Source organism: Aspergillus nomiae (assembly GCF_001204775.2).
Source record: "Aspergillus nomiae NRRL 13137 chromosome Unknown contig00237, whole genome shotgun sequence".
Classification (NCBI taxonomy): Eukaryota; Fungi; Ascomycota; class Eurotiomycetes; order Eurotiales; family Aspergillaceae; genus Aspergillus; species Aspergillus nomiae.
In genome coordinates, this window is record NW_015378292.1 from 1 (window position 1) to 27,365 (window position 27,365).

Sequence of the window (27,365 nt, forward strand, 5' to 3'; positions counted from 1 at the left end):
TGCCACTCAATTTCAAGTACGTGCGGTACTCCGTCGTCACGCTGGCCGCCCGTGACTTTAGCGCCCGCTCTGGCATCAAGGGAGTGGAACTCTTTAATGCAAATCTGTGCTGGCATCCCCAATCATGGGCTGCAATTTGCTCTCCCTTGGGGAACTTTACCACGGTTTGGGTAGTAATTGACCACGCGTCGTGATTGATGCCCATTTCCTGAAACAAGTCCGTCAGGGAGGGAAGCGCGTCCATCACTCGTGGTTCAATTTGAGTGCCAGCCACAGTCGAATTCATGACACAGGTTGCAGATCCATACAGATCCCCAGCCCACCTGAAGAATCGCTGACAGTTCCCAACCCCAACGGGCTATCCGCGTCTTTTTGCCTCAGGCATGCATACTCTATCTTGATCACGATCCACCCCTTAGCCCTATTGCACATTCTTGAACTCCTTCTTACCCAATCGATACCTCTTCGAGTAGAGATACGGCGCTATTCAATATATGATATCGAGAGTTCTTACTCAAAGTAGCGGAACCAATTGGAAATGGCTACTTCGGCGGCCATTTTCCGAGTTTTGACAACCAATCACTCAACAATCATCCACATCGCGACTAGCACAGTACGGGCTCTTTTCCCTTAATACATGCCCAAACTTCCACAGAAAGATAACACCAGTCAGACCAATGCACAATGCAATAATACCCAGTATGCTGGAAGTCCAACCATATCCCAACCGCTCATATCTATAATCCTTGTCAGAGATGGCAATCTTGTCACACGAGAAAGACGATAACTCACGCATAAGGCGAAAATAAAGGAAACACAAATCCCGCCAAGCACCGTAGCATCGACGTCGCAGCAAGGGCACTGGCCGAGTACCGCCCATACGTGTCCACAACATAGATATTGTTCGAGACAGTGCAGATGTACGCGGCAGCCGCGAAAAGCGCAATCCCGATGTCAGGCATGAGCCAGAATAGGTGAGCTTCAGCGCTCCAGCCGTACCAGAACAGACCGATGGCCAGGATAACCGTGGCGGGAATCATAATAGGTATGCGGAACTCAGGCAAGCTTTTGCCACTGTTCCGCTTTGTCAGAATGCGAAATATGCGGTCGTTTATGTGTGTTGCTACTTCTGCTGCAAAGGCGGTTCCAAGCCCCAGTGCGAGGTAATGAAGAGAGGCTATGTCTAGTCGCTCGTGGTAACGGGTTGTCCAGAGAACAGCGATGGAGGCGTAGAGAATATAGATGTTACCGTAAAGGTAGCCTTGGTATATTGCCATGACTTGCACTATAGGTTGCGTCGTGAGAAGCTTGATGGGACGCATCATAGTGGTTCGCATCATGTCGAGTTTGGAACCGTTGGGAAAGTCATGTTCAGTGTAAAGACCTGTGGCTCCAGCTTTTGTGAGTCGATCTCTTTTCCTGCGTAACAGAACTGGCGTGTATGACTCGTCAAGAAAGAAAAGACCAAAGATTTGTACGCAGCCGTCTACTATAGAGGTGACGTAAAATGCCCAACGCCAGGAAATGCGCTCAGTTAAAAAACCGCCCGCAACGGGTCCTAGGACTTGGCCAACAAGAGGGAATATACTGTAGATTGCCATGGCCTTACCACGCTCATTGGCATTGAACAAGTCTCCGAGAGTTCCAGCTCCAATCTTTAGGGTTGAAGTTAGGAAACAATTCTCAAGCAAATGAAGTAATGTTTGCGATAACTTACACCAACAGTACAACTCCCAAAAAGCCCAGCAAAGAACCTAAAGAGAAGAAGTTGCTCAATAGTCCTTGCAACACCACACGCAGAGTTGAAGACCAGAAACACAAAGTTGAATGTCTGCAGCACCACTGTTCGGCCCCAGATCTCCGACAAAGGACTGATGAACATGGGTCCAATAGCGTAGCCCAGTAGAAATATTGACAGCACCATAGGTCTTAGAACAGTAATTGTGATGCTGAGCTCTTCCGTGATAATGTCTAAGGCAGGAGCGACAATAGTTGTTGGAAGCGGGCTCATGAGGACAAAGCCGGAAATTGAGATAACTGCCAGCCATTTTCGACGAGTCGCCCAATTCTTAGGGTTTTCTGGATCGTCAGGCCCGTCCCAGGTGACCTCTAAATGTTAATACTCGTTCAATACGGTCCTGCATAGCACACTTACAAGTCCACCGTCGACGTCGTTGCTTGTCATACGATCCTCGTGTTTGGGGATGTTTTCGCTGTGGGCCATGGCTGTATGTTTCTGTAGGTGAAGTCTGGAACTAGAGGAGAGACAAGAAGTTGGCAAGAAATCATGAAAATGTAGCCAGGTAATCAAGGTAAGGAGCTTGATACAGGACGGAGTTCAAAACAGCTCCGGCGAGGCCATTCGGAGTTCAACGTCAATACTCGGAGTTCAATATCCACATCCAACTCCGTCTGGGCCCGGGGTGCTTCCTCAAGATCCATTCAGCATCGGACGCAGGTTTACGTGGCACGAGCCGTTCTCTCCTGTATAGCAATTTCACCGATCGACGGGGACCGAGGAGCGTTTCGAAAGATGACTTCAATCTAACATGACTGGGGATGTTGCGGGTTCAACCCGTGAAACCCTACCGTCGATAATGTATTCTGTCTCAGTATCTGGAAATACTACGGTATCGCTACCTTTAAGCAACCAGCTACTTGTCGAATGACCGATGTTTGCACCTGAGCAACAACGGAATTTATGATCGAGGCCGCCCGCGGCTTTACGAAACGGGATATACCTCTCCAGAATTACAGCATGATGGCTGAAGCATCTAGCGTCAAATACCCGCTTCCAATCTGACCGAAGATGTCATCAAGGTTGAGAGAGTCGCTATCAAGTCCAGAAGTAGGTGAGAACGGTATGTCGGCCGCAATTTGATTCTCGACCGTTTCTCTCGTTATTGGTTCGCGGCTTTTGGGGTCAATTATCTCGCCAAGGATCCCGGACAAGACGGCATGTGCCCATTTGCAAGGTTTTTGGTTGACTTCTCGGCGATTGATGCTTCTTTGGAGATTTGAGATAAAGACGGCGAGATTTTGTATGACCTCGGCGCGAGGAATCACGTCAATCTGTGAGTGGGAGGTGTTGGATGTACGATATAACTCTTTTAATAAATCGACTGCCAGAATACTAGCGCCTGGTAACCCATAATAGAGAATCTTAGGAGATCTTAGCATCAAGCCAAACAAATACGTGAGAGGATAAGCACTTACAGACCAGGATATGTCTCGCTGCATGTTGAAACCCTGGTCAGAGAGCGATACTACCTGCAGTACTGTATTCAGCAGCGACCTTGAGGTCTGGTATAGAGGTTCCCGCGTCCACTGAGTCTCATTCACAAGCTTCCGGTGTAACAAGAAGCAGTTATACTTTTGATCCATATAAGTTGTCATCACGACATATCGTTGCGGAGGGGGGATGTGTTGAGATTCAGTAAGCTCGTCGTATTTCAGCTCTTGTGGAATTTGGTCCCAGACAAATTCGTGTCTGGTTAATATATCACTAAATACCGGCCATCAGCAGTGTTAAGGCAGTATTGGCAAGCCACTCACTGCACCAAATTTTCGCTATCATTAGTGAAGTGTGTGTTAAGACACACCCCAAGTACCTCCTCCCGAAATTGACTAACTATCAGCTTCATCCGTCTCCAGGTTGCACCGCGAAATTGTCGATCCATATTCCAACCATTCCTGTCGACATTACGCAATGAAGTATACAGTTCGTCACCCTCTAACAGTAAAACTCCATCGTCGATATCAGCGGGCATAATATTGGCACAGTGTGAGCCCGAGATTCTCGGCGGTCGGCCGAGAATAGTGCTAATAGTTTTATCCATTGAATATATTTGGGCGGCATATCTCCTTCTCATCTCAAGTTGGTAGAATGGATGGGTTTCCTCAGATTTAACATTCGCCTGGTGAAGTCCAAGGGCGAAGAACATACTCGAAAGGTCACCCATACAACGCCAGAATTGAAAACCTGCAGTATCGATCTTGAGTACAAATATGCTTATCCTGTCTGTGAATTACTTACTCAGGTCGCCGTGAACCAGATTCTTCAGACAGGCGTCTCCATAGAGCAGCCATAAAGCCTGATGGCTAACACAGCTATAACTATAACAGATAGAGGTACAATATTCGACTGCTTCCGCGATATGATGGATGAAGTCGAGCTTCTGGGTAGGGAGTGGTTTTGATGGTTCGTTTTGCTTATTGACATCATATTTGAGGGATACTCCAAGCATAGCAAGAACAAAACCGATTATCTCCCACCTGAGATTAGGTCCAGTGAACAAAGTGTGGTAGTCCTTCGCTGGAACAGGCGTAAAAAGATTTAAAGGCTTGGAAGTGTTTACAAACACATCCACAGCAAGTTGTCTCAGACGCTTTCCTCTTAGGCCGAAGATAGTTTCTTGTATCGATAGGACGCAAGCTTTAATGAATGGACCCGGCACCATGCATGTGTAGGATAGCTCAAGGTACCTGTGAATACAGTCTGCAAAAGCTGGAAACTTGATCAGTAAATTCAACACAGCCACGCCCTCTAGGATTTGTTTCTCCGAGATTTGCTTTTGGCTGTAGTTTGCATTACAAAATTGTAATATTGATTGATCGCGAAATTGCCCCGCATATCTATTAACAATGTCCTGGTCGTCATTGATGATAGCTGGAAAAGCTGTAGAGCCAAAGAATTGAACCTCAGCGGCAGGAACAGTTCTAGTTTCCGACGATGAAGATATACTTGCTCTTGGCGAATGTTGCACATTATTGTGAGTGGGCAATGGCCGCGCGCTTGTTGAGGAACCCAGGGATAGGGACTGCCTTGTGGACCGTGACGCAGGGCTTGGGCCGTCGCGCGGTCTTGTCATTGGAGCAGGATGGTAGATGCAGCTTTTTTCCTTATGCCGAGCGACACATCTGTCGCAGACAGGACTTTTGTGGTCACAGCGGACCTTAGCTATTCGACACGGCTCACAGGAACGAGGTTTTCCATTGCGCCTGGTTGTAACCAAGCTTCGAGAAGCCATATCAAACATCCAACCCTGTATATTCTAAGTTCTGGGTGTGATGAGGCTTCAAGCACGGGTTGGAATTCACGAGAAAGTCCTTGCTTTCTATAACAGCTTAAATCAAGTGACGTCAATATATGCACTTCACTGCAGGCTCACTAGTTCTGGAAGACCAGACAAGGAAGATGATGAGCCACGGTCAACTTGAGTAAACCGATTAGTCGGTCACATGACTATATAGTACCGCCACTATATGAGGCGCAGGCTGTCTTCGCTGTTATACTAGTCCTTTGCTGATGTTTGAATACATTGTCTAAGGATAATGTTTAGCTACAATGGCTATTCTTTTACGGGGGCTAGTATGTGAACAACACAAGGATTGAACCGGAAGCAGTTAAGTATCAACAGCAATATCGAGAGCCGGGCCGAAAGGTGAAGTGAAGCTGCAGAAACGAGACTCGAAGGGTGCAGAATGTAGACACTAACCTCTGGCTCAAGGAAGAGTCTCGGATGATGACGTTTCGTGTATTGGCCTACATGATTCAAAATCACCTGCCAGCTTCCTAGGCAGGTTCTTGGATCAAAGGCTATAATGCAACTCTTAGACTATCGAAAGCTGGTATTATGTTTATTTTAGGGAAGCTTTGAGGTATCTCTTGGAACACTGTCTTCGGGTGATTAAAAGGAGTAATATCTTGTGAAGAGCTGAGGTAATCTGATAACGACTTTGATGCTTTTCTTTTTTTTAGATATATATGCCCCAGCTGAGTTAGCAGTTATATGTAAATCAATAACCGGCAACCATACCTTGTAGTCCATATTATTATTCCAGTAGGAGTCTTTAGCTTCAAGTGTCTTTTACCAGGGCGATCTATCTAGTAATATACTTGTTGATACACTGTACTCCATGTAGGCCAATATGGACCGATAGAACCGTCCTTCCTCACTTACTGTTGCTTTATCCGGTATTGACTACTGATAGAGATATTTTTTGATTTATGTGATTTTTTGCTAAGCTTTACTGTATAAGCAATGCCCTGGTAACTAATACTTGACACCCGTATTTCTGTGTTATAGAGTCTTGCACGCTAGGGCTCATAGATATCACGTAAATTTTCAATTAATCGACGGATCCCCCCTATCGGAAAGGAATGATACCAAAAATAAGAACAACCGTTATAATAAACAACTATATAATCATTAAATGGCTCTCACTAGATACAAGGTGGGATCAATTGATTCAAGGCAGACAGAGGATCCTGAGCTGCCATAACCCCTCACAACTTGCGGTTAAGATCGATGAACATTGATAGCAACCAGCTAGAGGCCTTCTCTATCAGTATTTGGACATCCGAAGAATTAGTGACAGTAAAAGCTGCCAGACCCATTAAAAACACTCCCATGGAGAGCATCTGGCCGCAGCTGCTGCGCCTTTTTCCGTTCTTCAGTAAATCAAAGTCAGGCCAGGACGGTAAAATCGTACGAAGCCAATACTTGTACATAGGGTCGGGGTAAATGAAGGTATTCTTCCTGGTCACTGGATCCATCCACCAGCTCTGGCAGCCGCTATTGAACACAAGATGGCTCAACTTGTCATGGACCCAGGATAGGTCTCGTTGTTGCGCTTCAGATCTGACCATAATCGAGTCGGCCTTGCCCTTCAGAACTGGCCGAAGAAGACGGCACGAGTAGTTAATTTGACATTCCGAGTGAAAAAAATAACAGAATGTTGACCAGTTGCAGCATTCGGACCGTACAATATGAAGAAATTGGGAAACCCGCTCACCACGGTACCTTTATACGCCTCGGCGCCGCCGGCAGCATCCCAGACTTGGTGTAAATCCTTACCGTTAATTCCATTAATCTGCATGGGAAATAGCCACTTCTGAGTTTGGAAGCCCGTAGCGTAGATTATTGCATCAGCTACATGACGGACTCCACTTTTGGTCTCCACGTAGTCCGGGCCTACCTTCACCACAGAATTATCGGTCAATAGCATCTGTGGAGAGTGTAAACAAGCCATGTAGGAAGCGGTATTGACTCGACGTTTGCATCCAGGCTCATATTTTGGCTTGAGGATTTCATGGTACTGGGGCGGCGCGTCGCTTTCAATGAACGAGTAGGTAGCATCACGGATCTTTTGTCGCATAGCAGCGCCATTGCTGTTCATGTAGAACGAAGAAAAGACTCTTTCTAGTTGCCATGCGAGAATGATACGGTAGACCTTCGCTGCGAAGGGAACATGCTTCAGGACAAGCTTGAAGCCTTCCGAGTATTGCGGATTACCCTGTAGTGAACGGATTAGTGATGCACTTCCAATAAATCTATGACAGGCCGAAAGGGAATAACTAACCCGCTTGGTCCACCAATGGGCACTCCGTACAAACTGCGTTACCGTGCCCTTAGGCCCAACATCCTTGACTAGCTCGGGAACAAATTGAGTAGCAGAGGCTCCATTGCCAAGGACCACAATCTTCTTCCCCGCGGGGTTAAAGGAGTCGTTCCACCTTGCACTATGAAAGACTTCCCCCTGGAACGACTCCGACCCGTTGATATTTGGAATGTAAGGCCGGCCAAGCGTCCCAATAGCGCTGACCACGACAGGGGCCTCTTTCTTGAAGATTTCTCCAGAGATCGTGTCTTGGAAGGTACAAGTCCATAGGGAACGTGGATTATCCCAGGCTAGACTGACACACATAGCGTTGAACCGACAGTGGGGGAGTATGTCGTACTTTTCGGCAACAGAGAAGAAGTCTTGACACCATCAACCATGTGTCCTGGAGTCTGATAAAAATTGGAGTACTTACACTGATGGAGCTCATCACGACCAGGAAACATCGTAGTCCAGTCATGTTTTAGTGCAAAGCTGTATGAATAAAAATGGCTAGGGATATCGCAGGCACATCCAGGGTAGCGATTGTGCCACCATGTTCCGCCAATATTGTCGGATTTCTCGTAGATGGTGAAGTTATCATGGCCCAACAGCCGTTTCAGCTGGATGGCCATTCCCAAGCCGGAGATGCCAGCTCCAATGATGATGACTTCCTTACTTTGATCCATTCTTCAAAGGGTGCGTACCTAGCGGAGGAACTTATGGACTGTAAGCAAGTGATGATTCGAGCACTCCGAGGCTTTATTTAAGTGCTGTGTCAAAGGATTGAAATATGCAGGCATATTCGTTGATATGGAGTAGAATCGGAGCTTGCACATAGTCGTAACTCTGTATAGTTGCTGGTATACATCGGTTGCAATTGCTTGGCGGCGCTTGCAGTTGCCGTTCCCTTTCCCCACAAATTGGTAGCATGTGACTGGTCCTTCTTCTGGGGAAGTCTCCACATTGCTATCGATTTCCACCACTACGATCGATCCTCTTCCCAATCGTGCGCTTCGATTAAATCGGCAATGCCTTCACTTCTGATCTACATTTTTTGTGACTTACTCATGGACGATGGAGAGAATCGAGTACCTGCATTTACCTGTGGACGTCTCAGAAGGAAGCGCATCCCCAGTCGTCAAACACCTTTTCTTTCTCGCAAGACTAGTACCGTTTCAGGAGAAGCCTGTATGAAATATGGAGGCGCCGGACAGTGATGCAGCCGCCAGTCCGACTAAGATTCGGTGGAAACGGACAAGGTCGGGATGGTAAGCGACCAAAGTGAAGCTCCATTTAATGGGTGGCTGCAGTTGACAGTTTTCCAGCCTGAAATGTCGTAGCCGTCGCCGGAAGTGTAAGAATATCATGGTATATGGATGGAGTTGCCTCTTCGCTCACGTATACCATTGCAGGCGATGGAGCCCGTCCACAATGTAGGAACTGCCAGACTCGTGGGACAACTTGTCGATGGGGCCTCAAGGCTTCTTTTCACCACTCGCGCAACCTCAGCTTATCCCAGAGTGAAGTTTCTTCCTTATGCGCTATTGAAAGGTGCCGGGAATCTTTGCAGTCTCAAGCACAAGCCGTTCCGACGGTACATTATGCCACTCAGTGATGAAAGGTTAGTGCGTGTACTGACATATTGCTCTAGATAATAGATGAGTCAGAGTCAATTGCTCGTGACTACCATTTCCTTGGCGACACTTACGCTTCTGATTCTATTCTGGACCAATCGCATGAGGCGGACAGATCGGGGGTGGATGAGGACGAGAATGAGGACGTGTTTAATGCAGATAAATCTGACATAGCGGATGCCACAGCGTTGAAAAGAGCTGGCTGTGGCTCTAAAGGCAGATCGAGCGCGCTGGATACCTCTTATCTTCATTCACAGGAATCTTCTACGCCTCGTTCTCCGGGAACCAACGATGGGTTGAGTACCGGAGACCTCAGCATCAGTAATCTGCTATGTCAGCCTAACCCACAAATCGCGCAGTCACTTCAGCCCATGCTCCTTGAATATGCATTCTCCCCATTATCCGATCTCTATCACTATCGGCCCCATGGCATAGCTACGCATGAGGCTGGGGTGTATATTCCGCCTTTTTCGCTAGGACTGGCGGTTTCTCGGGACGAGTCCCCGCTGCCCGAACCATTTTTGCCTGTAACTGGCACAGAAAAAGCTCGTTTGATTTCTTCATTCATGCAAGAGACTGGAACGTGGTGTGAGACAACCGACTCCAATATGCATTTCACAATGCGATCCCTGCATTCTATGATGAAGTCCACGGCTTTTCTAGCAGCTGCTATGTCTCTCGCCTCCCGCCAACTAGACTATGTCGAGAAAGTTCAGCGGCCAGTCACCCTAGAGCTATATCAATATACAATACAACACCTTCTCCGGCAAGACCCCGCAACAGCGGAGGCGTCGGTTCTCGCAACCTGCACTCTGCTGTGCGTTTACGAAATGATGGCTTCCGACGTCCATGAGTGGCGGCGGCATTTGAAGGTCCGTTGGTGCTGCCGTTCGCTTCTCTCGTGTATATATTCTTATTACTTCTACAGGGATGTGCTGGCCTTCTTCTGGCAAAGAAGTGGAATGGTTCGAGCCAGGGAATTGTTAAATCCTGTTTTTGGGCATTTGCCCGAATCGGTACGACTTACAGAGGCCCCATTCATCATAATGGCTAATTCCTTTGGTAGATGTATGGGCGGCTTTTATTAGCGGTAAGACGACACTAATCCCAGCTGACTTCTGGTTGGATGATGCGTCCCTCGAGTCCTTGGCCAAGAAAGGAGAAGTGGATGACTACTGTAATTTTGCCATCTTTATATTTGCTCAGATTGTCAATATGTCAGCCGCGCCCGGATTTGGCGCAAGAAAAGCTGGGTCTACGTTTGCTGTCTTGGTCTCTAGACTGTGGGGAGAGCTCCAGAAATGGTACCGGCTCCGCCCTCAGGAGGTGTGCCCTTTACTGAGGGACGCTTGTCTTCCTCCCATGGTATTCCCTGCCGTGATATACACAAGTGCCTCAGCTAGTAAGTTGTTTCCTTCCTGCGTATATAGTTCTATTCTGAACCTTCCTAGTTTGCGGCAATACCTTTTACCATACCGGATCCATGCTACTCTTACAAACTGGCCTTATTCCAGAATCGGAGATTTCGTCTTCCCCCATTAAGGATGCTGTAGGTGTTCCTTGTCACTTGGCATTACATTATATTGGGACCGTATATGAGCTATACGAAGTCAATTTAAGTCTCCAGGCTAACCAGCTTTAAGGTTGATGTCGCTTGGCATGCGAGGGAACTCTGTGGCATATCTATGTCAAACCCATCTCAGTAGGTTTCAAAGGAGACCCATTTCAACTCATATTCCGAAAAGAATAACAGAGAGGGAATATGGAACTTCGGCTGATACATTTAGTGCGAACTGGGTCAACCAGCTTCAACCGCTTAATATTGCGGGAGCAGTATTCGCCAGCAAGTCTTCATCCTTATCGGCTTGTCCAGGCTCTTCAGACGATCAAGTGCACTTTCCCCCATCATCAATACTTAATATCATAAGACGAAATATACCCTCTCAACACGCCCGCTCCAATCTGGAGGAAGAATATGCCACGGAGAAGATACTTTTGCTCAAACATCTGGCTCGAATTGAGAATGAAACAGGCTGGAAGACTTCGGATCGAGCGGCCGATCTTAGGAAACTCTGGGGTTTCTAATTAGGGAAATAGTAATGCATCTTGAAGGCATCCAATCGGTGACGCAGTTTAGTGAACATTTTATGCATTACCCTATCTAGAGAAGAACCCCTTTTCTTGTATCACATGGGGACCATACAGCCCGCGTAACCCTTCGCTGCCTTTCCTACTGCCGAATATATGCCTGCATAACGACAGGGGAGGAAAAGAACGAGCGGAGATCTTGCACGAAGAGATCCGGCCTCTCGAGAGACGAAAAGTGACCCCCTCGATCATACTCCCTCCAGTAATGGATGTTGGCGGCCTGAGCGGCCCAGTCGCGAGGACACTTGGATTCATGAGTACACACTCTTCCATTTACGTGACACATGTCATAGAATATTTGACTTACATGGAGTTGCTCTTTTTTATACATACTGACTCCGCAAGGCGCCGAAACATACGTCTCAAAGGTCTTCTCAGCCTCACGCATACCACGGCCGAACGCTTCCCTGTAAAACCGCAGACCGGGAGTTGCGCCCTGAATCCAATGCATCATCACCAACGTGATGAGATCTGTATCACTCAAGGCATCATGCACGTCACCCCAATCATGAAACTTCTCCACAAACCACGCGAGCAGTCCGAGGGGAGAATCCCCCAACGCGAATCCTAATGTCTGTGGCCGGGTCTTCTGCTCCTCAAGGTACCCACTCTGATCCTGCTCGAAGTTCCGGCGCACCCGCAGCGACTCGTGCTCGAACTCCGAGTACGTCAGCGCTGAAAAACACCAGCGTAGATAGGCACATGGCGCCGACCACAACGTAGGAGGAGGCACTGGGAACATGTTCAAATGCTGGGCGCGCACAACCTGGGGGTACTGGATGGCGATGGAACGTGTGATGAAGGACCCGAAGTCGCCGCCCTGGGTCACGAACTTTGGGTATCCCAGAACGTCGGTCATTAGGATCTTGTACGCGCGCGCAACCACGTTGGGGCCGACGCCGGACTTGGAGGGCGCGGGCGAAAAACCGAACCCGGGGATTGATGGGGCAACGAAGTGGAAGGCCGGATCTTTTGCGTCCTCGGGCTCAGTCAGGGGGCGCACAACGCGCACCGCTTCCACAAAGGAGCCGGGCCAGCCGTGGGAGAATAGAAGCGGGATAGCACTTGGCCTGGCAGACTTGGTGTGGGTGAAGTGCAACACCAGGGGCCCGTAGCCGGGGACGTCGATCTTGACTAGGAAATGGTTGAAGATAGCATTCAGGTGGCGCTGTTGTTCCAGATTAGTGACTGCTAGCTTGTCGCACAGTGGGAAGCTCAACGCACCTCTTCGGCCTCCCAGTCATAGTGATCCTTCCAGAAATCTGCTAACTGTTTTACGCGGGAAACCTTGGCCCCTTGAGTCCAGTTGTTCTCGCCAAAATCGGTCTGTTCTTCGGGGTATCGGGATAGAGCTAGCTTCTGCTTGGTCAAATGGAGCAGTTCTTGGTCTACGTGTAGCGTATATGGCACCGGTGTGTTGAACTTGAGGTCTTTTAGCGGAATCGGGGATTTAAATACCATTTTTGTCGTGTGTTATTGTACGATGTCGTTTGTTAACGTTGACAGTGCAGCAAACACGAGTTGAATCGAATCTGAGGGCCAGACTGCCCACACAATGGTATTTAAATGATATCTCAGCCATCTGGAATTGCCTTTCGCTTTCGTTCATGATCTGATAAATTGAGGCGCTTGGAGTTGCTTCCGACCACAGGCAGCTGTAAGCGCCCCCTAGAGTCCGTTCATAGTGGAGAGCGACAGCCGGACTACCACGCGCAGTAGGGGTAAAGTCGCCTATCAGACGGATACACCTCTGTGAAGGTCTACCTCTCATCTAGTCAAGAATAGAACTGCGTTCACCTAGCAGAATATGGTGTTACTTTGTGTCATTGGCCATTGGGAATGACGGCTCAGAGTTACATCCACCACAAGTTCTGCCCAAGAATACGGACGAGGCCATCTCTTTCCGTTATAGGCCTGGATTCAGTGGGCTCCGTATCTGTTCCATACGCAACACATGTGATTGAACTATAGTGGAGTCAGCGCAATGTTGAAAAACCTAGGAGCGGCAAACTCGTACACAGCTCTCGTGAGACGGTCGTAGATAATATTGTCGGCGGCACCATCATCCATCTCCCAGCCAAGGAGACGAATTTCTCTATATGACACGATTAACAGAGATACAGATAGTTGGTACTCAAGTGCTTGACTTACTCAAGAATGTGTGTCACCATGCTCTTGAGGTAGCAACCTTCCACATCACTTAGATCTCCATACTCGGTGGCAGGTTTTCCGGGCATTTTTGACATCGCAATAGCGTTAATAACCCCCCCAGGGTAATCATGCCGGTCAGTCTGTTGCAGCACGCCATGGTCATAGAGGATCGGCGTTTCGCGAAGTGGCTGTAAGAGCTGAAGCGCATGGACCTCATCTTGAAAGATCCTCTTTCCCCACTCTATGTGGTCGGCGTACGATCTAGGCTCATCCAGCCACATCGGTTGCAACCTGGAAGTCAAAGTGTTAGTGTGTTTCAAAGCATACATCAATGGGGGTACGGTACCGTCGATGAAGCCAGGAGGACTTACTGAAAACGAAGTTTGACCACAGCTTCCATTTCATCCTCTGCTCTGCTAGCATAAAACACTGCCCGTCTCTCTCCGAGAACACGGTCAACTTTCTCTGAAATGAGCTTTGCGAGAATGTAGCCATGGCCTCCTATTCTGATCTGTGATCTTTCGAACTTGATGAGGGTGCATTCTTCTAGTCGTCGACTCATTGTGAAAGAGCTTTTTCGAGATTTATAGGGACAAGGCTGTGTAGTTATACATTGTATGAATTGGAAGAGGCGATGATACCGGATCGAGTTCCTTTGATGAATCAGAATTAAAAGAGGGGGTTTCATCATGGAGTGTTCATCCTTAGGTAATATATAGAAATTGAATAAATACGGGCAAACCAGTCAAACATCACTGCTGATATAATATTTATGATTAACTATTAAATTCCAGATTGTGGTCAATATTGAGTTTGCTAGTCACTTGACAATAGCCCTATATTAACTTAACACCAGTTTGATATACAACACTGAAACAGATGTGCTCTGGACACCCACAAGCTATAATTCCATTGATGCATGTCAATTGGCCTTCCCTAATGGGCGATTTTCAGAGCGGTCTTTCACTCCACAATAGTATTCACAATTTTAGCTGTCTACATGAGGGATCCAACTTCCAAGCAGCTTCCCTCTCAGGATCTTACAACACCTGGCTCATTTTGTTGCCGTTTAAAGTTACGCAATCATTAACCCGATCTAAAGATGCCCGTCTTCATCATTTTTTTTATTGGCCGCCAGCCTCTAAGTTCTAAGGCGTCTAGGTCTGTAGACAGTAGGGCTAACCCATCCACCAGCCTATTTATCCAAGCGAGCCACGAGATACTTTTATCAATCAATCAATCAATCAATCGAAATTCTATTAAACCGTAAGAACCAAACTATTGAAGCGTCTAGCTATGTAGGCGTCTCGTCGATGAGACATAATCTTGATCCAGAAACGCCGCAGAATCCCATAAGCCCATACTGTACATATGTCATAGGAGCTATAAAAACAAACACAAAGCTTGGGTCTCTAAAGCTCTGCCCTGGACCTATAGAAATAAAAAATGGGCCTTATCAGTTACATACCTTAGTATATTCCCTCGTTTCTACCAGTGGTTTTACTAACTGGAGCGATTGACTCGTCTGGATTGAACAAGTTCCGTCACTCTCTGATATTGTTCCCTTTCAAATCCACAATATCTTCATAGACCAAGTAGCAAAGATGAATCAGTCTGAACGCGCCGACGTCATCTACAGCAGCCTTGATATTATGTGTATCAGGCCCGGCCCCAAAACCGCTAAGGCACGCAGGCCTTGGAAAATAAGTAAGGACCAAATGACCGACTGGGACAGTTTTTTCACGGATGTTCGCAGTTTCGCGGCCCACCATCTCGGTGCCCCAAGTGCACAGACAGCCCTCCTTCCGGCAACGAAGAGATACATTGTAGCGGCTGAGGGACGAGTTGCAGGAAGCATTCAGGAAAGTGCGCTGAACAAGGTTGGGGATGTACTGGCTGCTGAAGGATTGTCGGTCAGTTTTGGTGACAGATCGACTGGACTACATATGATTACCGACTTTTATCCGGATACAATTGCGCAGCCATCCCTCGATCATGGACAAACCCGACTAGTGGGTGAGTTTAAATGCCCGTGGAATACCGTTCTGGATGACATGAGGCCGAAAATGCTGGGTCGAGTGCTAGGTACTGTACATACATATACATGCTAAACTACGTGATTTACCCTCAGGCTAACGTCTCTAATAGGCCAAGTGGCCAAATACATGGACGAATATGGCTGCAAGTATGGTTTTATTTGCACCTACAAACAGGCCATATTATGAAGCGACAATCAATGTTCCGCTTCCTTCTTTCCCCAGTCATTTATGGCACTCAGGCCTCCACCGCCAATGCTTTAAGCATGAGGGAATGCCTCTACTACTTCGCAAGGATATCTAGGACCGCTGATTGGAAATACCATGGACAGAAAGGAGGGGCTGCTCTTGTAAGTGCTCAATCTAACTAATCAAGCATGGGCCTTGCTTACAAACCTGAAGGTGGACGGGTCGTTCCAGCTGGCTTATAATACAAGGCGCTAAAGTTGGCAATATTGCACTCAGCTTGAGTCCAAGGAACCTAAACATATTTATCAAGCAGGACAATTATCACAAGGATTGCGAGTGTCTATAATACTGAGCATAATTCACCATATTTAATGATTAATTAGATGGTAACCGGGGCTCTGTCAACGCCCTGCATCCTCCATATTTACATCCATTCATAGATCCTTTTATCAATAAGTTATCTATAAAATATTCTTATATTCTTGCGAATATCTATTGATATTTTTATTAAGAATATAATATAAGTACTAAATATCTATAAATTATTATATTCAATTTATAAATATAGGATGCGACCCAATATCCAATAGAGAGAATAAGCCGTAGTCTAGCTATGCTTATACCGCTACTCCCTGAGCGAAAGACACTCAAGTTTTGAACCCAAACCAACTCCCAAAAATACTTGACGTCAAAGAATACAATTGGGAGGTTCAGGGTCCTGTATTGGGGTACAGTAAGTGACCCTCCAAACGCTCCACAAAAGAATGGACCTCCCTAATCCCAGTAACCCCAGGCTTGCATATTTTCTCCTTTACCAAACTCTTGCTCACTTGTTCCGCCCAGGAGCCCCGAGGCTCCTTTTGCATGAAACTGATAAAAGCGATGTGACCCCAGTGCGTGGTTTTCCTGTTTTCTCTCCCCAAAAGAGACTCCAAAGGGTTGAGGGTCATCCTTGTACAGACAAAGTGTGAAAAACACCAGGTTGATGAAGACACACACAGTCATGCCTGCATGTGTTACAAGTTGTGATGGAGGCTTCCCATATATTTGGCCTAAACTTCAAAGTGTGCAAGTAACTCTTCATACTATATCAGTTAGGTGTTGTATTTGTTTCTCTTTTCCCTAAAGGAAAGAAACGGAAAGAAAAATTAAAACTCTTGACTAATAAAGAATTGATATCTCCATATTCTACTTCGTTGTACTCGTCAGTTTTCCTATCTATGTCTAATATACCACCCGCAAGCCGAATTTATTTCCAAAAAGGCAAGTTTGGAGGGAACTTGGGGGGTTCAAAAACCCTATCACTCCCACCTCCTATATTAATGATTGTCTATCCCTTCAATAGTAAACGTATATGCCCTAATACCCGAGAATAGTGGTTGACTTTAGCTTCAGGAGGAAGAAGCGTCATATAAAGGCAATTCTTATCTTCAGAGATAGGTTATGATGTTTACTTCGCACGTATGCTCTACAAGTTTTCATCAATTTCAATTGGAATAGATGGAGTCATCTCAGGCCCTCGGACGCTCATATCTCTGTCACCTGAAAGCAGTTCCCGATAGGTAATCACCTAAGCCGAACCTGATCACGCATGGTAGTAAGTAAGGGGTGCCATAAACCGCCTTTATAAGTAAGCTTAATTGTCTCTAGAGAGTCGGAGTACTTGTAGCTGTTGACACAGGCAACGATTGTATGGTGACTAACATATTACATAATCTAAGGAACATCGGATCACGTGCATGCAGTACAATCACGAAGGCCGGCGATATTTGACAGCAAAAAATGTAGAAACGTAAACTTTGTACAGAGAGATGCTCGGTAAAACAGGATTCGTATTTATCAATTACATACAGAACCTGACGGCGGTTCAATTCTCTGGTTGTTTCCGTTAGGTAGTCCTCTTGGGCATCATTGTTTATGTTCCAAAGCCCTAGTACTAAGACAGCCTTGGGGCCTTGCAGCCTGTGGAGGTCGAAACTAAGCACCAATCCGAGCTAGTGCTGTCAGCCTCAGGCATCATCTCCACCTGCCGTCCACTCAACCTCTCTTTCTCTGTCCGTCATTAACTCGGAACTTCCAACCTGTGCCACGAAGCAACATTCATCCTCATTGCCATCCTATTTCGGCTCCTGCCACCGCAAGATTTACTCTTATTGCAATTAAATAAATTACAGCGTCATAATTAGGTTGCAAACTTCCGTCGACTGTCGTCACGAATAAAATTTTGTCGTCGCCTTCAGATCAAATGATCGCGTCTCCTAGATGACCTTCCCTCCCCCTCCTCCTTCCTCCCAATCGTCGATTGCTTCTGGCACCGATAAGTCTTCCACGACCAGGCCTGGAAGGTCACAGCAATCTGCCTGGGGTCCATCCGTGTCCCAGTCCAGCGTTCGCCGTGGACTGACTCCGCTTGCGACCAACAACCTCGCATCGTCACCTTTCCCCTCTGTCTCTTCCCGAGGGCCACCTCAGTCCAGTAGTCCTGGTCCGGGCGGTTCAACTTCATCTCCATTGACTTCCTCCTTCTCTGCGATTCTGAGTTCCGCACGGGGCTATCCAGGCGGCCGGAACGCGCCCTCACCTGCCTCCACACCGTCACCCTTCACCTCCTTCCAATCTGGCTCGCAACAACATCAGCAGCCCGGACAATCTCTTTCGTCTCCTAAATTCAGAGCCCATACCCCGTCGTCTGGGTCACATCTGGCTTCCACAGCGGGCTCTATCGCGGGTGGTGGAGGCTCCGGGGGAGGCGGAGGTGGGACGGGATCTTCCAGAGGCGCCACCTTCTCTCCGTTGTCGTCTGGGACAACGGTAAACTCACCTACAGGGTTTCCTTCTGACAAATCAGGCTCGGCAGCTGCAGCTCACGCAAGCCAGTCTTCGCTAACAAAAATATCTATTGCTCAAGTGTTTCTTCTCCTAGATTCAATTACGGAGAAAGAAGGTCGAGAGAAGTGGGACACAAAAGCTGCTCAGATCCACAAAGTAAGTCGGTTCATTTATACTCGGAATCATTACAACGCGAGCTATTTTTAATATATTGCTGTTTTTAGCTTGTTGAGTCCAACGGCATGGAGGTCTTTTCCAAATATTTCAGGCGCCTTCTCACAGGCAACGCCCCTCAGATCTTTCCCGGTGTGAATAAGTCTGTCGAAAATGCCGGAAATTATCCTCTCCTGGTACAAGAGATGCAAAAGGTATCTCAAGATATCGAACAGGCCCAGAAGATCGCGGAGACAGTAGATACTTCCGAAGGCGATATTTTCCGAGATTTTGACCTTTCGACTTTTCTGGATCATTTTAAACTTGATCCGATCTTGAAAGTTTCACTTGCGCTGGCTTTCAAGATGGCCAACAAGTCGGATTTGCGCGCAAAGGGTAAGTCGGTCACTTTTGATGCTTCTATTAGTGATCGGTGTCTCACCATTCCCACTTTTAGCTGACGCCATCCTCTCCAACTCGATACCTCCATTCCTCCAAAGCCTCGCGACCCCGTCGGAGATAACCAAGGACTATAAGAGTTCTTGTATCGGAATGACGATTGAGCGCTTTATTCTGTACCCACCACGCAATTTCACGGACGAAGTGAAGGCTAAGCTCGTATATGCAGCCAATCTACGCTATACGAGACTGGGCGTGGAGATGCCTTTTGAGATTGCATCTGCCCTACAAATGTTCAATTTCATCAACCCGAGATACACTCTAGTCCGTCAGCTGCACTCAAAGGGGCCGAAAGCAACTTCAAACCCGGACGCTGTGACTGAAACCATCAATTCAGCTGGCTCCGAATGCTGGAGTGAGGAACATCTTGCTAGTGCACTGTTATTCTTGGTTCTGTCTCAACATTGGCAGGAATTTTCTCTTGAAACATTCCTCGCAGCCGTCAAGTCACATTACGGTGAAAAACAAATAAGCTGGCCGTTGATTTTCCGAAACTTCGATCGGGAGGGCTTGAGACTGGATGCAAAACAATTCGCCAAGCTATATTCGGCTCTCTTGGCAGCTGCGTCGGAAGACCCGACCTTGGATGTTCAGAAACTCTGGGGTGGTGACTGGGAACATCGTGACACTCAGCTGTCCTTTCTCACGGCTTTCCTTGTCTCTCGAACCGATGTGTCGCAAATCCCCAATCTTCGCGCTACTTTCCCTCCAGACTTTTTTGCGGATGGCCCCGAGCTTGTTCGTTTACAAGGAGAGCGTGCAGCAAAATCACCCCTACGATCTTTGGATGCCATGAGAGCTTTGTTCGACCTCTCGTTGTTCTCTCAGGCCTCCTGGGCAGTCGCTGAGAGCCAACTTCTTATCAAGGCCATCGTTCAATATGACCTCCCTGTGTTCCTGTGCTCAGCATTGACCCTGCCACAGCCGTGGACGAACGTTCAGCAAAGCTTCGTCCTCCGAACACTAGTCGTTTTTATCCTGAAGCAAGAGGAAGGATACCAGTTAGCCCTTCATGGAGCGTGGCGTCAAGATAAGCAATGGGTGGCGGAGCAACTTTTCACTACGTTTACTCAGGATCCGACTTCTACTGCTGCCATATACGAGCATGCTGTCGAATACAACTGGCTGGATTTCCTCCTAGGATATACGAATGGCCTCGCTATGGATCTTGCTTGTTATGCTCACCGCAAGGGGCCTTTCGACTTGGAACAATGGGTGCGCAACGCAGCTCAGAAAGGTCCCATGGATATGGGCAGCTTATTATCCAAGTTTCTGAGGATAAAAGCGGAGGACGAACTTCATGTCCAAAGGAAAGAGCAACCCGCACCTCAAATGGTCAGCCTTTCTGTGAAGACCGTCTATACCTTGCTGTCAGTCTTGGAGGAATACGTTGGTGATCGTGAGAATCTTACACCAGTGCAACGGATCTGTATCCAGACATATCCTAGGTTGATCAACTACGGAGAAGGTTTTGACGATATTATCGATGCCAACGGTGAAAACGGAAACTCTTTGCCTGAGGCCGTTGACAAACAGATGCAGGAGTTGTTCGGCAAGATGTATCATGAAGAACTGTCCCTGAGAGAGATTCTCGAGTTGATGAGACGATATAAGTCTTCGCGCGAACCCGCTGAACAAGACTTATTTGCTTGTATGGTCCACGGACTCATTGACGAGTATCATTGCTACCATGAGTATCCATTGGAAGCTCTCACAAAGACAGCTGTCATGTTTGGTGGTATCATTAACTTCCGACTTGTGGATGGCATCACTCTGAAGGTTGGTTTGGGCATGATTTTGGAAGCCGTGCGCGAACATGACATGCACGACCCGATGTACAAGTTTGGAGTGGAAGCTATCGAGCAATTGATCAACCGACTCCCAGAATGGGCTGGCTTTTGTCATCTATTATTGCAGATTCCGACTTTGCAAGGCTCTCCAATCTTTCAGAAAGCCGAAGAGGTGCTCCACGAACAAGGAAACCAGGCCCGCGACTCCGATACTGGTAGACTCGATAATACTTCCGCTGGATCCTTGACTAATGGTAATGTTGTGGACGAGACTGCTACCGCTGACGGAACAACTCGTAAATTCATTTCTGTACATGTTGACCCCCCTCTCCGACCTGAAGTCTACAAGGATCCCGATGAGGATGTGCAGGACAAGATTCTATTCGTACTGAACAACGTCTCGGAGCAGAACATCGAGGAGAAGCTACGAGATCTCACCGATGTTCTTCGGGATCAACACCACCAATGGTTTGCTTCGTATTTGGTGGAAGAACGAGCGAAACTGCAACCTAACTTCCAGCAGTTGTATCTTGATCTCCTTGATCGCATTAACGATAGGGTACTTTGGGCAGAAGTTTTGCGAGAAACATACGTCTGCGTTTCCAAGCTGCTTAATTCCGAGGCCACCCTGAATAATTCCACTGACCGTGGACATTTAAAGAACCTTGGGTTATGGCTTGGATCCTTGACTATCGCAAAAGATAAGCCAATCAAGCACAAAAATGTGTACTTCAAGGGGCTCCTCTTGGAAGGTTATGACAGCCAACGCCTAACGATCGTGATCCCATTCACTTGTAAAGTGTTGGTCCAGGCTACCAAGTCTACAGTCTTCAACCCGCCAAATCCTTGGCTCATGGACATCCTGGCGCTTTTGATGGAGCTCTATCACTTTGCTGAATTGAAACTGAATCTCAAATTTGAAATAGAGGTTCTATGCAAAGACCTTGATCTCGATCATAAGGCCATTGAACCGTCCGTCATCATCCGAGACCGTTCAGCGCACATTGAGGATGCGTTGTCAACAGCCAACATTCCTGAAGGTCTCGAAGCGTTTGAAGACATGGCACTTACCAGCATCAACCAAGGCATTCGTCACGAGAGGCTCTCACCCGCCGCTATTATGTCGACGCTGCCAAGTTTAGATAAGATCCTTGTCTTACCATCGTCCGCAAGCAGCATGGTTGACCCCAATGTTCTTCGACAAATTGTACACAGCTCTGTGGAACGTGCTATTGCAGAGATTATAACGCCTGTGGTGGAACGATCGGTAACCATTGCCTCCATCTCGACAGTTCAATTGGTATCAAAGGATTTCGCCATGGAGCCCGACGAGGAAAAAGTCCGACATGCGGCTGGCATAATGGTTAGGCAACTTGCTGGTAGCCTGGCCCTTGTCACTTGCAAAGAGCCTCTGAAGGTCAGCATGACCAACTATATCCGTATGATTCAACAGGAGTATTCGGATCAGCCTATGCCTGAGGGGCTTATACTAATGTGTGTAAATGATAACCTGGATGCTGCCTGTGGCATTGTGGAGAAGGCAGCAGAAGAAAAATCGCTTCCAGAGATCGAGAAGGTCATCGAGCCGCAGTTAGAAGCCCGTCGCCGTCACCGTGCTGCTAGGCCCAATGAACCATTCATTGATCCATCTATGAATCGCTGGGGGCTCTTCATTCCCGAGCCTTACCGACAGGCACCTGGCGGACTCAACAAAGAACAGCTGGCTATCTATGAAGAGTTTGCCCGCCAGTCTCGTGGGCCGGGAACAACTCATATCCCCAATGTTTCGACTGACTCTGGCCGCATCCAAGATGTTCTACAGGACCCTTATACCGCCATACCGAACCTTTCTACGCCTGCAGAGCAGCCTGCTGTTCCTCACAGGACACCACAGGCGCAACAGGATGCCAGATTGCAGCAGTCTGGGCTTGTCAGCGCACAGTCGCAGCTCAATGGTTTCCTTGAAGCACAGAGTCCACGCGAGAAGGTCGAGAGCATCGTTTCCGATCTTCAACAAGCTGCAAGAAACGCGTCTGAGGAGCGTGTTAGAGATCTCGGAAGAGAGAGCGGCGTCCTACAAGAGTACAACCAAGCCTTGCGGGCTATTCTCGCATCTCCCAACGGTGAGGAGCTCGCACGGTTGACGTCGCTCAAGATCTGCACAAGTCTATTCTCGCAAACACAAGGCACATTAGAGATTGAAGTACTCGTACATCTTCTTGCCAAGCTGTGCGACATGTCGTCTCTGGTAGCACGATACACCTGGGCGGTCTTATCGGAAGTTGATGATGAGCACATGTTCAATGTCCCAGTTACTGTCGCTCTCATTGATGCTGGGCTTTTGGATATTCGTCGCGTCGATATGATATTGACAAGGCTTATCCTCCAGAAGAATACCGGGGCTCTAGATGTCCTTGCCAATCTGATGGACCGTGTTCTTTTCAGCGAAGAGCCTTCCGCCTTGAGGTCTGACTTCTCAGGCAGTCTTGAAGCTATGAGCCAGTGGCTTGCAGAAGACTCCAGTCTTTCAACTGCCAGTGATATTATCAACAAACTGCGCGAGTCTGGGATTCCTGAAGTAGTTAACCCTCTACTCAGTGATAAATCGAGATCTAAGCGTGATCAGATGGAATACATTTTTAGCGAATGGATCGGAATCTACAAGGCTCCAGGCGCAGTCGATCGCACCTATTATTCTTTCCTCAAGGATATCCATGAGAGACAAGTCATGGACAACCAAGAAGATTCTGCCTTATTCTTCCGTCTTAGCATCGATATTTCCGTTGCAATGTTTGAGCATGAGTCTCAAAATCCTAATGGCAGCCTTGATGAGGCCTACCTCTACATCGATGCCCTCGCAAAACTGGTTGTACTACTTGTCAAATTCCAGGGCGAGACGCCAGGAGCTACCAAGACTAGCAAGTCAGTCTACTTCAATTCCATCCTGTCATTGCTAGTGCTCGTTCTCAACCACCATCATGTCATGAGGGGGGAAGCTTTCAACCAGCGCGTCTTCTTCAGGCTCTTCTCAAGTATCCTTTGCGAATATTCATTGAACGGCCTTCAACAGAGCGAACAACATCAGGAGATGATGTTCGCCTTGGCTAACAAATTCTTGTCACTCCAACCTAAGTACTGCCCCGCGTTTGTTTACGGTTGGCTGGCGTTGGTCTCGCACAGGTTCTTCATGTCAGGTATGTTGAACATGCCAGAGCGTACGGGCTGGGGCCCTTACTGCGAGATCATGCAAGCTCTTCTTGCCTATATCGGCGAGCAACTCAAGCCTGCAAATATCTCCTATGTTATCAAGGACATGTATAAGGGCGTGCTCCGTATCTTGCTGATCTTGCATCATGACTTCCCCGAGTTTGTGGCGGAAAATCATTTCCAGTTCTGCAATGTTATCCCCGCACATTGCGCTCAGCTTCGAAACCTTGTCCTGAGCGCCTATCCGTCATCCTTCCACAAACTGCCAGATCCGTTTAGAGAGGGTCTGAAGGTTGAACGGCTAGAGGAAATGCGGGAAGCGCCAAAGATCGCTGGTGACACCGCAGCTCCACTCCAGCAGGCCAACATCAAGGGTGTGGTTGACGCTTCGCTTCAGAGTGGGAATGCGTCGGAATCGGCTTTGCAGCAGATTTGTGAAGCCGTGTACAACCCGACTACCAAAGAGACCGGCCTTTTCTACACGCCAATCAACGTCAATGTGGTGCTTTTGAACGCACTGGTGCTCTACATCGGCCAGAGCGCTGTCTCTGACAATGCATCTAAGGGCAACACTCGTGCAGCATTTGACAATTCCCCTCATTCAGCCCTTCTTGAGAGGTTAGCGAAAGCCTTGCGGCCTGAGGCGCGCTACTACCTGTTGAGTGCGATGGCCAACCAGCTTCGGTATCCTAACAGCCACACCTACTTCTTCAGTTTCGCGATTCTCCGTTTGTTCGGTTCCGACTACTCGGAACAGGATGAGTCCGACATCCGCCAGCAGATTATTCGGGTGTTGCTTGAGCGACTTATCGTCCATCGTCCTCACCCTTGGGGATTAATTATAACTCTGCAGGAACTACTTCAGAATCGCAGCTACACCTTTTTCCGTCTTCCCTTTATTCAAGCGGCGCCTGAGGTGAGTTAATATTATCCCGCGCTCCCTCGATTGAGCAGGCAACTAACCAGAGATGTCATTAGATCGGTCGTTTATTCGATGCACTCCTGCAGCACATTCAACAGCAAAGCCCTAGAGCATTGACCTAGGCATTGACGAAGAATCAGCACCTTTGCTATATTCTCTATTAATACGAAGAACTTGACCTTGCCACGATGTCTTACTTATTTCTGACATGAATTTTTTCATGGTGATCGCCGATGCCGCTCATGACATGTAGCATCCATATTACGGAGCTCTGCTGGAATGTATGATTTGAAGGGTTCTTATTCTCTATTATCTTTTTTAGTGGCCCGTTGCGCTGCTTTACCTTGTTATCATTTCTCGGTTGGGTTTCTGGGGGGAATATGCATACCACTAGGAGGACATGTCAGCATGGTTCAAAGCTGCATGAAGCCTTTTATCATTTTTTTTCTTTTCCTTTATCTACCTATCTTTCTTCCTTCACCACCCCACTTTCTTTTTTTTTTTTCCAATTCCTTTCTCCCTTGTACTTCTGTTGGACATTTGTGTCACGCCTGTTCTGGTGGCCTGTAACGATAAGTATAAAAATACGGGGGTATAATGAGGTTTTGTTCTACTTTGCATTTTCAATGGCATTGGGAGTTTGATCAGGTTGACATGGAATAATGAGTGTGCAATTCCATTGTAATTGATTTTCAAAGAATTGAGTTACTAGCGCCGTAGGTCCTGTGTTGTAGCTCTATGTATATGTAGACGGAGAGTTGAAATGGATACCTGGGAAGGAAGGTTTCACATGTTCCCGCGGAGTGAGACCCTGTGACGTCGACGCGACCCATCAAAATAGCTCAGGTAGACCTAAAACTTGTACTCCAACACAGCCGCCACGGAATCGCTTCAATTACCCTCGCATTACTTCCCGAATTACCGCATCATGGAATCTGAGTATTCATCTGAGGAAGATGCAGATCATAAGCCTACAGCTTTAACTAGAACAACGGTAAGAGCTAGCACCACATGGGAGATAATCGAGTTGGTACCCTAACATCTAGCATAACGCGCAGAACGCGCTGGTCAGGTACACCCGGCCGTTCTTCTCAAAACAAGCCCAGAAGGCTTATTTGGGAACCTTGCTATTTATTGGCACGGGCCTATGCATGCTGTTTGGGTCCGCCCTCGCCTATGGGGTTTTCTACTATCGATTCGTTCCCCAAGTCGGCGTTGGACGCGTGTACATTTACAATTCGGGTGAGTAAAGCATTGATCGGCGACCCTCTGGTGATAAGAGGCATTCTTTGATCTGAGAGATTTGTTTGCTGATTGTACTTGCTAATAGTGATGGGCATCCTTGGGGAATCGCCTCCCTCGGCTCCGAATTGGTCTCTCTTCAGGCATACGACGTCAACGTGGAACTTGAATTGCCTCGTACCCCCTCAAACCTTGCTGCTGGGAATTTCATGCTCGATCTTACCCTCGTTTCCCAGCCTTCGACATCTGTCCTGACGGGCACGAATAGCTCTACATTCCCTCTCTCACGATCGCGACGTCCTGCCATCCTGACATACGCCTCGCCTCTAGTGGACACCGCCAGCAAGCTCTCACTTATGCCGTTCTATGTGTTTGGCTGGACACGGGAAGCAGAGAAGCTGGTGGTACCAATGATGGAACGGGTTGAATTTGCTCGCGGACGGCGTAATCTGCCTGAAAGTTTGCGGCTGGAAATTCATAGTAACGAGGAGATGCAAATATACAAAGCAACGGTGGAATTCAAAGCTAGGTTTACTGGATTGAGGTATGGGCTCCCGGGGTCCCAACGTTGCTTCTGGGGTGTGGCTATTGTGACTGACGGTACAGCAGATGGATGATGTACAACTGGAAGATCACGTCGTTCTTTATCTTTAGTTCCTTGTTCTGGAGTATCTGTATGACGTCGGCAAGCATTTCTTGGGTGATTATAGCTTCCTTATCAAGCACGGGCACGCATGAACCGGAGATGAAGGAAGAAGCGGGCGACGAAACACCGATCAAGCAGGAACCTTCTGAGGAAACATCCTCTCTCATGGAAGCACCTTCTACTTCTTCCGCTAATCCCGAAGAGAGACGGAGGATCAAGAGAGAAGACGAATATGAGGCAGATGACGACGAGTCTGATGGTTCGCCAAGAGACCGAGGTACAATTTCGTCCGAGGAAGTCGGTGCGGGGACTGGGCTGGAAAGTGCTGAGGCTCGCGGCGTTCAACGAAGGCGAAGCCGCCTGTTCAATCACGAACACTCCTAACCTGCTTCGAGGCCTGTTGTAATGATTTCCAACCCGGCGTTTTTTCACTGTATCGATACCCAATCATCAGCGGGAACCATTGTGTTGTGTTGGTCGAGATCTCTTTGAGGAGTAAAAGTCCTGTAGTAACACTGCTTTCTGTATACTCGGCACTATTTTCTTATGCGGGTCGTCGGGTGTACACGAAAC

At 47.7% G+C, this 27,365-nt stretch overlaps 8 protein-coding genes across 8 annotated transcripts; 3 read left to right on the top strand and 5 right to left on the bottom strand.

Annotated features, from left to right (window-relative positions):
* Window positions 1–583: 583 nt before the first annotated feature.
* On the bottom strand, window positions 584–2,224 carry ANOM_007678 (MFS transporter; the record flags this gene model as incomplete). The annotated part of the gene is made up of 4 exons (XM_015552934.1): window positions 584–737; window positions 793–1,655; window positions 1,718–2,107; window positions 2,156–2,224. The coding sequence occupies 4 exons, from the start codon at window positions 2,222–2,224 to the stop codon at window positions 584–586; spliced, it is 1,476 nt and encodes a 491-aa protein (XP_015404859.1).
* A 527-nt stretch (window positions 2,225–2,751) lies between these two features.
* ANOM_007679 (Zn(II)2Cys6 transcription factor) lies at window positions 2,752–5,039 on the bottom strand (the record flags this gene model as incomplete). Its single annotated transcript, XM_015552935.1, has 4 exons — window positions 2,752–3,162; window positions 3,217–3,505; window positions 3,556–3,982; window positions 4,037–5,039. 4 exons carry the CDS (start codon window positions 5,037–5,039, stop codon window positions 2,752–2,754), a joined length of 2,130 nt encoding a protein of 709 aa, XP_015404858.1.
* A 1,250-nt stretch (window positions 5,040–6,289) lies between these two features.
* ANOM_007680 (flavin-containing monooxygenase) lies at window positions 6,290–8,072 on the bottom strand (the record flags this gene model as incomplete). Its single annotated transcript, XM_015552936.1, has 4 exons — window positions 6,290–6,678; window positions 6,747–7,299; window positions 7,366–7,766; window positions 7,820–8,072. The coding sequence occupies 4 exons, from the start codon at window positions 8,070–8,072 to the stop codon at window positions 6,290–6,292; spliced, it is 1,596 nt and encodes a 531-aa protein (XP_015404862.1).
* A 511-nt stretch (window positions 8,073–8,583) lies between these two features.
* ANOM_007681 (Zn(II)2Cys6 transcription factor) lies at window positions 8,584–11,105 on the top strand (the record flags this gene model as incomplete). The annotated part of the gene is made up of 9 exons (XM_015552937.1): window positions 8,584–8,654; window positions 8,712–8,740; window positions 8,799–8,980; window positions 9,038–9,892; window positions 9,949–10,036; window positions 10,087–10,422; window positions 10,472–10,569; window positions 10,664–10,722; window positions 10,808–11,105. 9 exons carry the CDS (start codon window positions 8,584–8,586, stop codon window positions 11,103–11,105), a joined length of 2,016 nt encoding a protein of 671 aa, XP_015404863.1.
* A 145-nt stretch (window positions 11,106–11,250) lies between these two features.
* On the bottom strand, window positions 11,251–12,629 carry ANOM_007682 (epoxide hydrolase family protein; the record flags this gene model as incomplete). Its single annotated transcript, XM_015552938.1, has 3 exons — window positions 11,251–11,412; window positions 11,476–12,336; window positions 12,393–12,629. 3 exons carry the CDS (start codon window positions 12,627–12,629, stop codon window positions 11,251–11,253), a joined length of 1,260 nt encoding a protein of 419 aa, XP_015404864.1.
* A 392-nt stretch (window positions 12,630–13,021) lies between these two features.
* Window positions 13,022–13,881, bottom strand: ANOM_007683 (uncharacterized protein; the record flags this gene model as incomplete). The annotated part of the gene is made up of 4 exons (XM_015552939.1): window positions 13,022–13,133; window positions 13,186–13,263; window positions 13,320–13,610; window positions 13,691–13,881. 4 exons carry the CDS (start codon window positions 13,879–13,881, stop codon window positions 13,022–13,024), a joined length of 672 nt encoding a protein of 223 aa, XP_015404865.1.
* Window positions 13,882–17,806: 3,925 nt separating this feature from the next.
* Window positions 17,807–25,026, top strand: ANOM_007684 (CCR4-NOT core subunit CDC39; the record flags this gene model as incomplete). Its single annotated transcript, XM_015552940.1, has 4 exons — window positions 17,807–18,529; window positions 18,598–18,922; window positions 18,984–24,898; window positions 24,961–25,026. The coding sequence occupies 4 exons, from the start codon at window positions 17,807–17,809 to the stop codon at window positions 25,024–25,026; spliced, it is 7,029 nt and encodes a 2,342-aa protein (XP_015404866.1).
* An 806-nt stretch (window positions 25,027–25,832) lies between these two features.
* Window positions 25,833–27,176, top strand: ANOM_007685 (seipin; the record flags this gene model as incomplete). The annotated part of the gene is made up of 4 exons (XM_015552941.1): window positions 25,833–25,898; window positions 25,963–26,150; window positions 26,235–26,690; window positions 26,753–27,176. The coding sequence occupies 4 exons, from the start codon at window positions 25,833–25,835 to the stop codon at window positions 27,174–27,176; spliced, it is 1,134 nt and encodes a 377-aa protein (XP_015404867.1).
* Window positions 27,177–27,365: the final 189 nt, after the last annotated feature.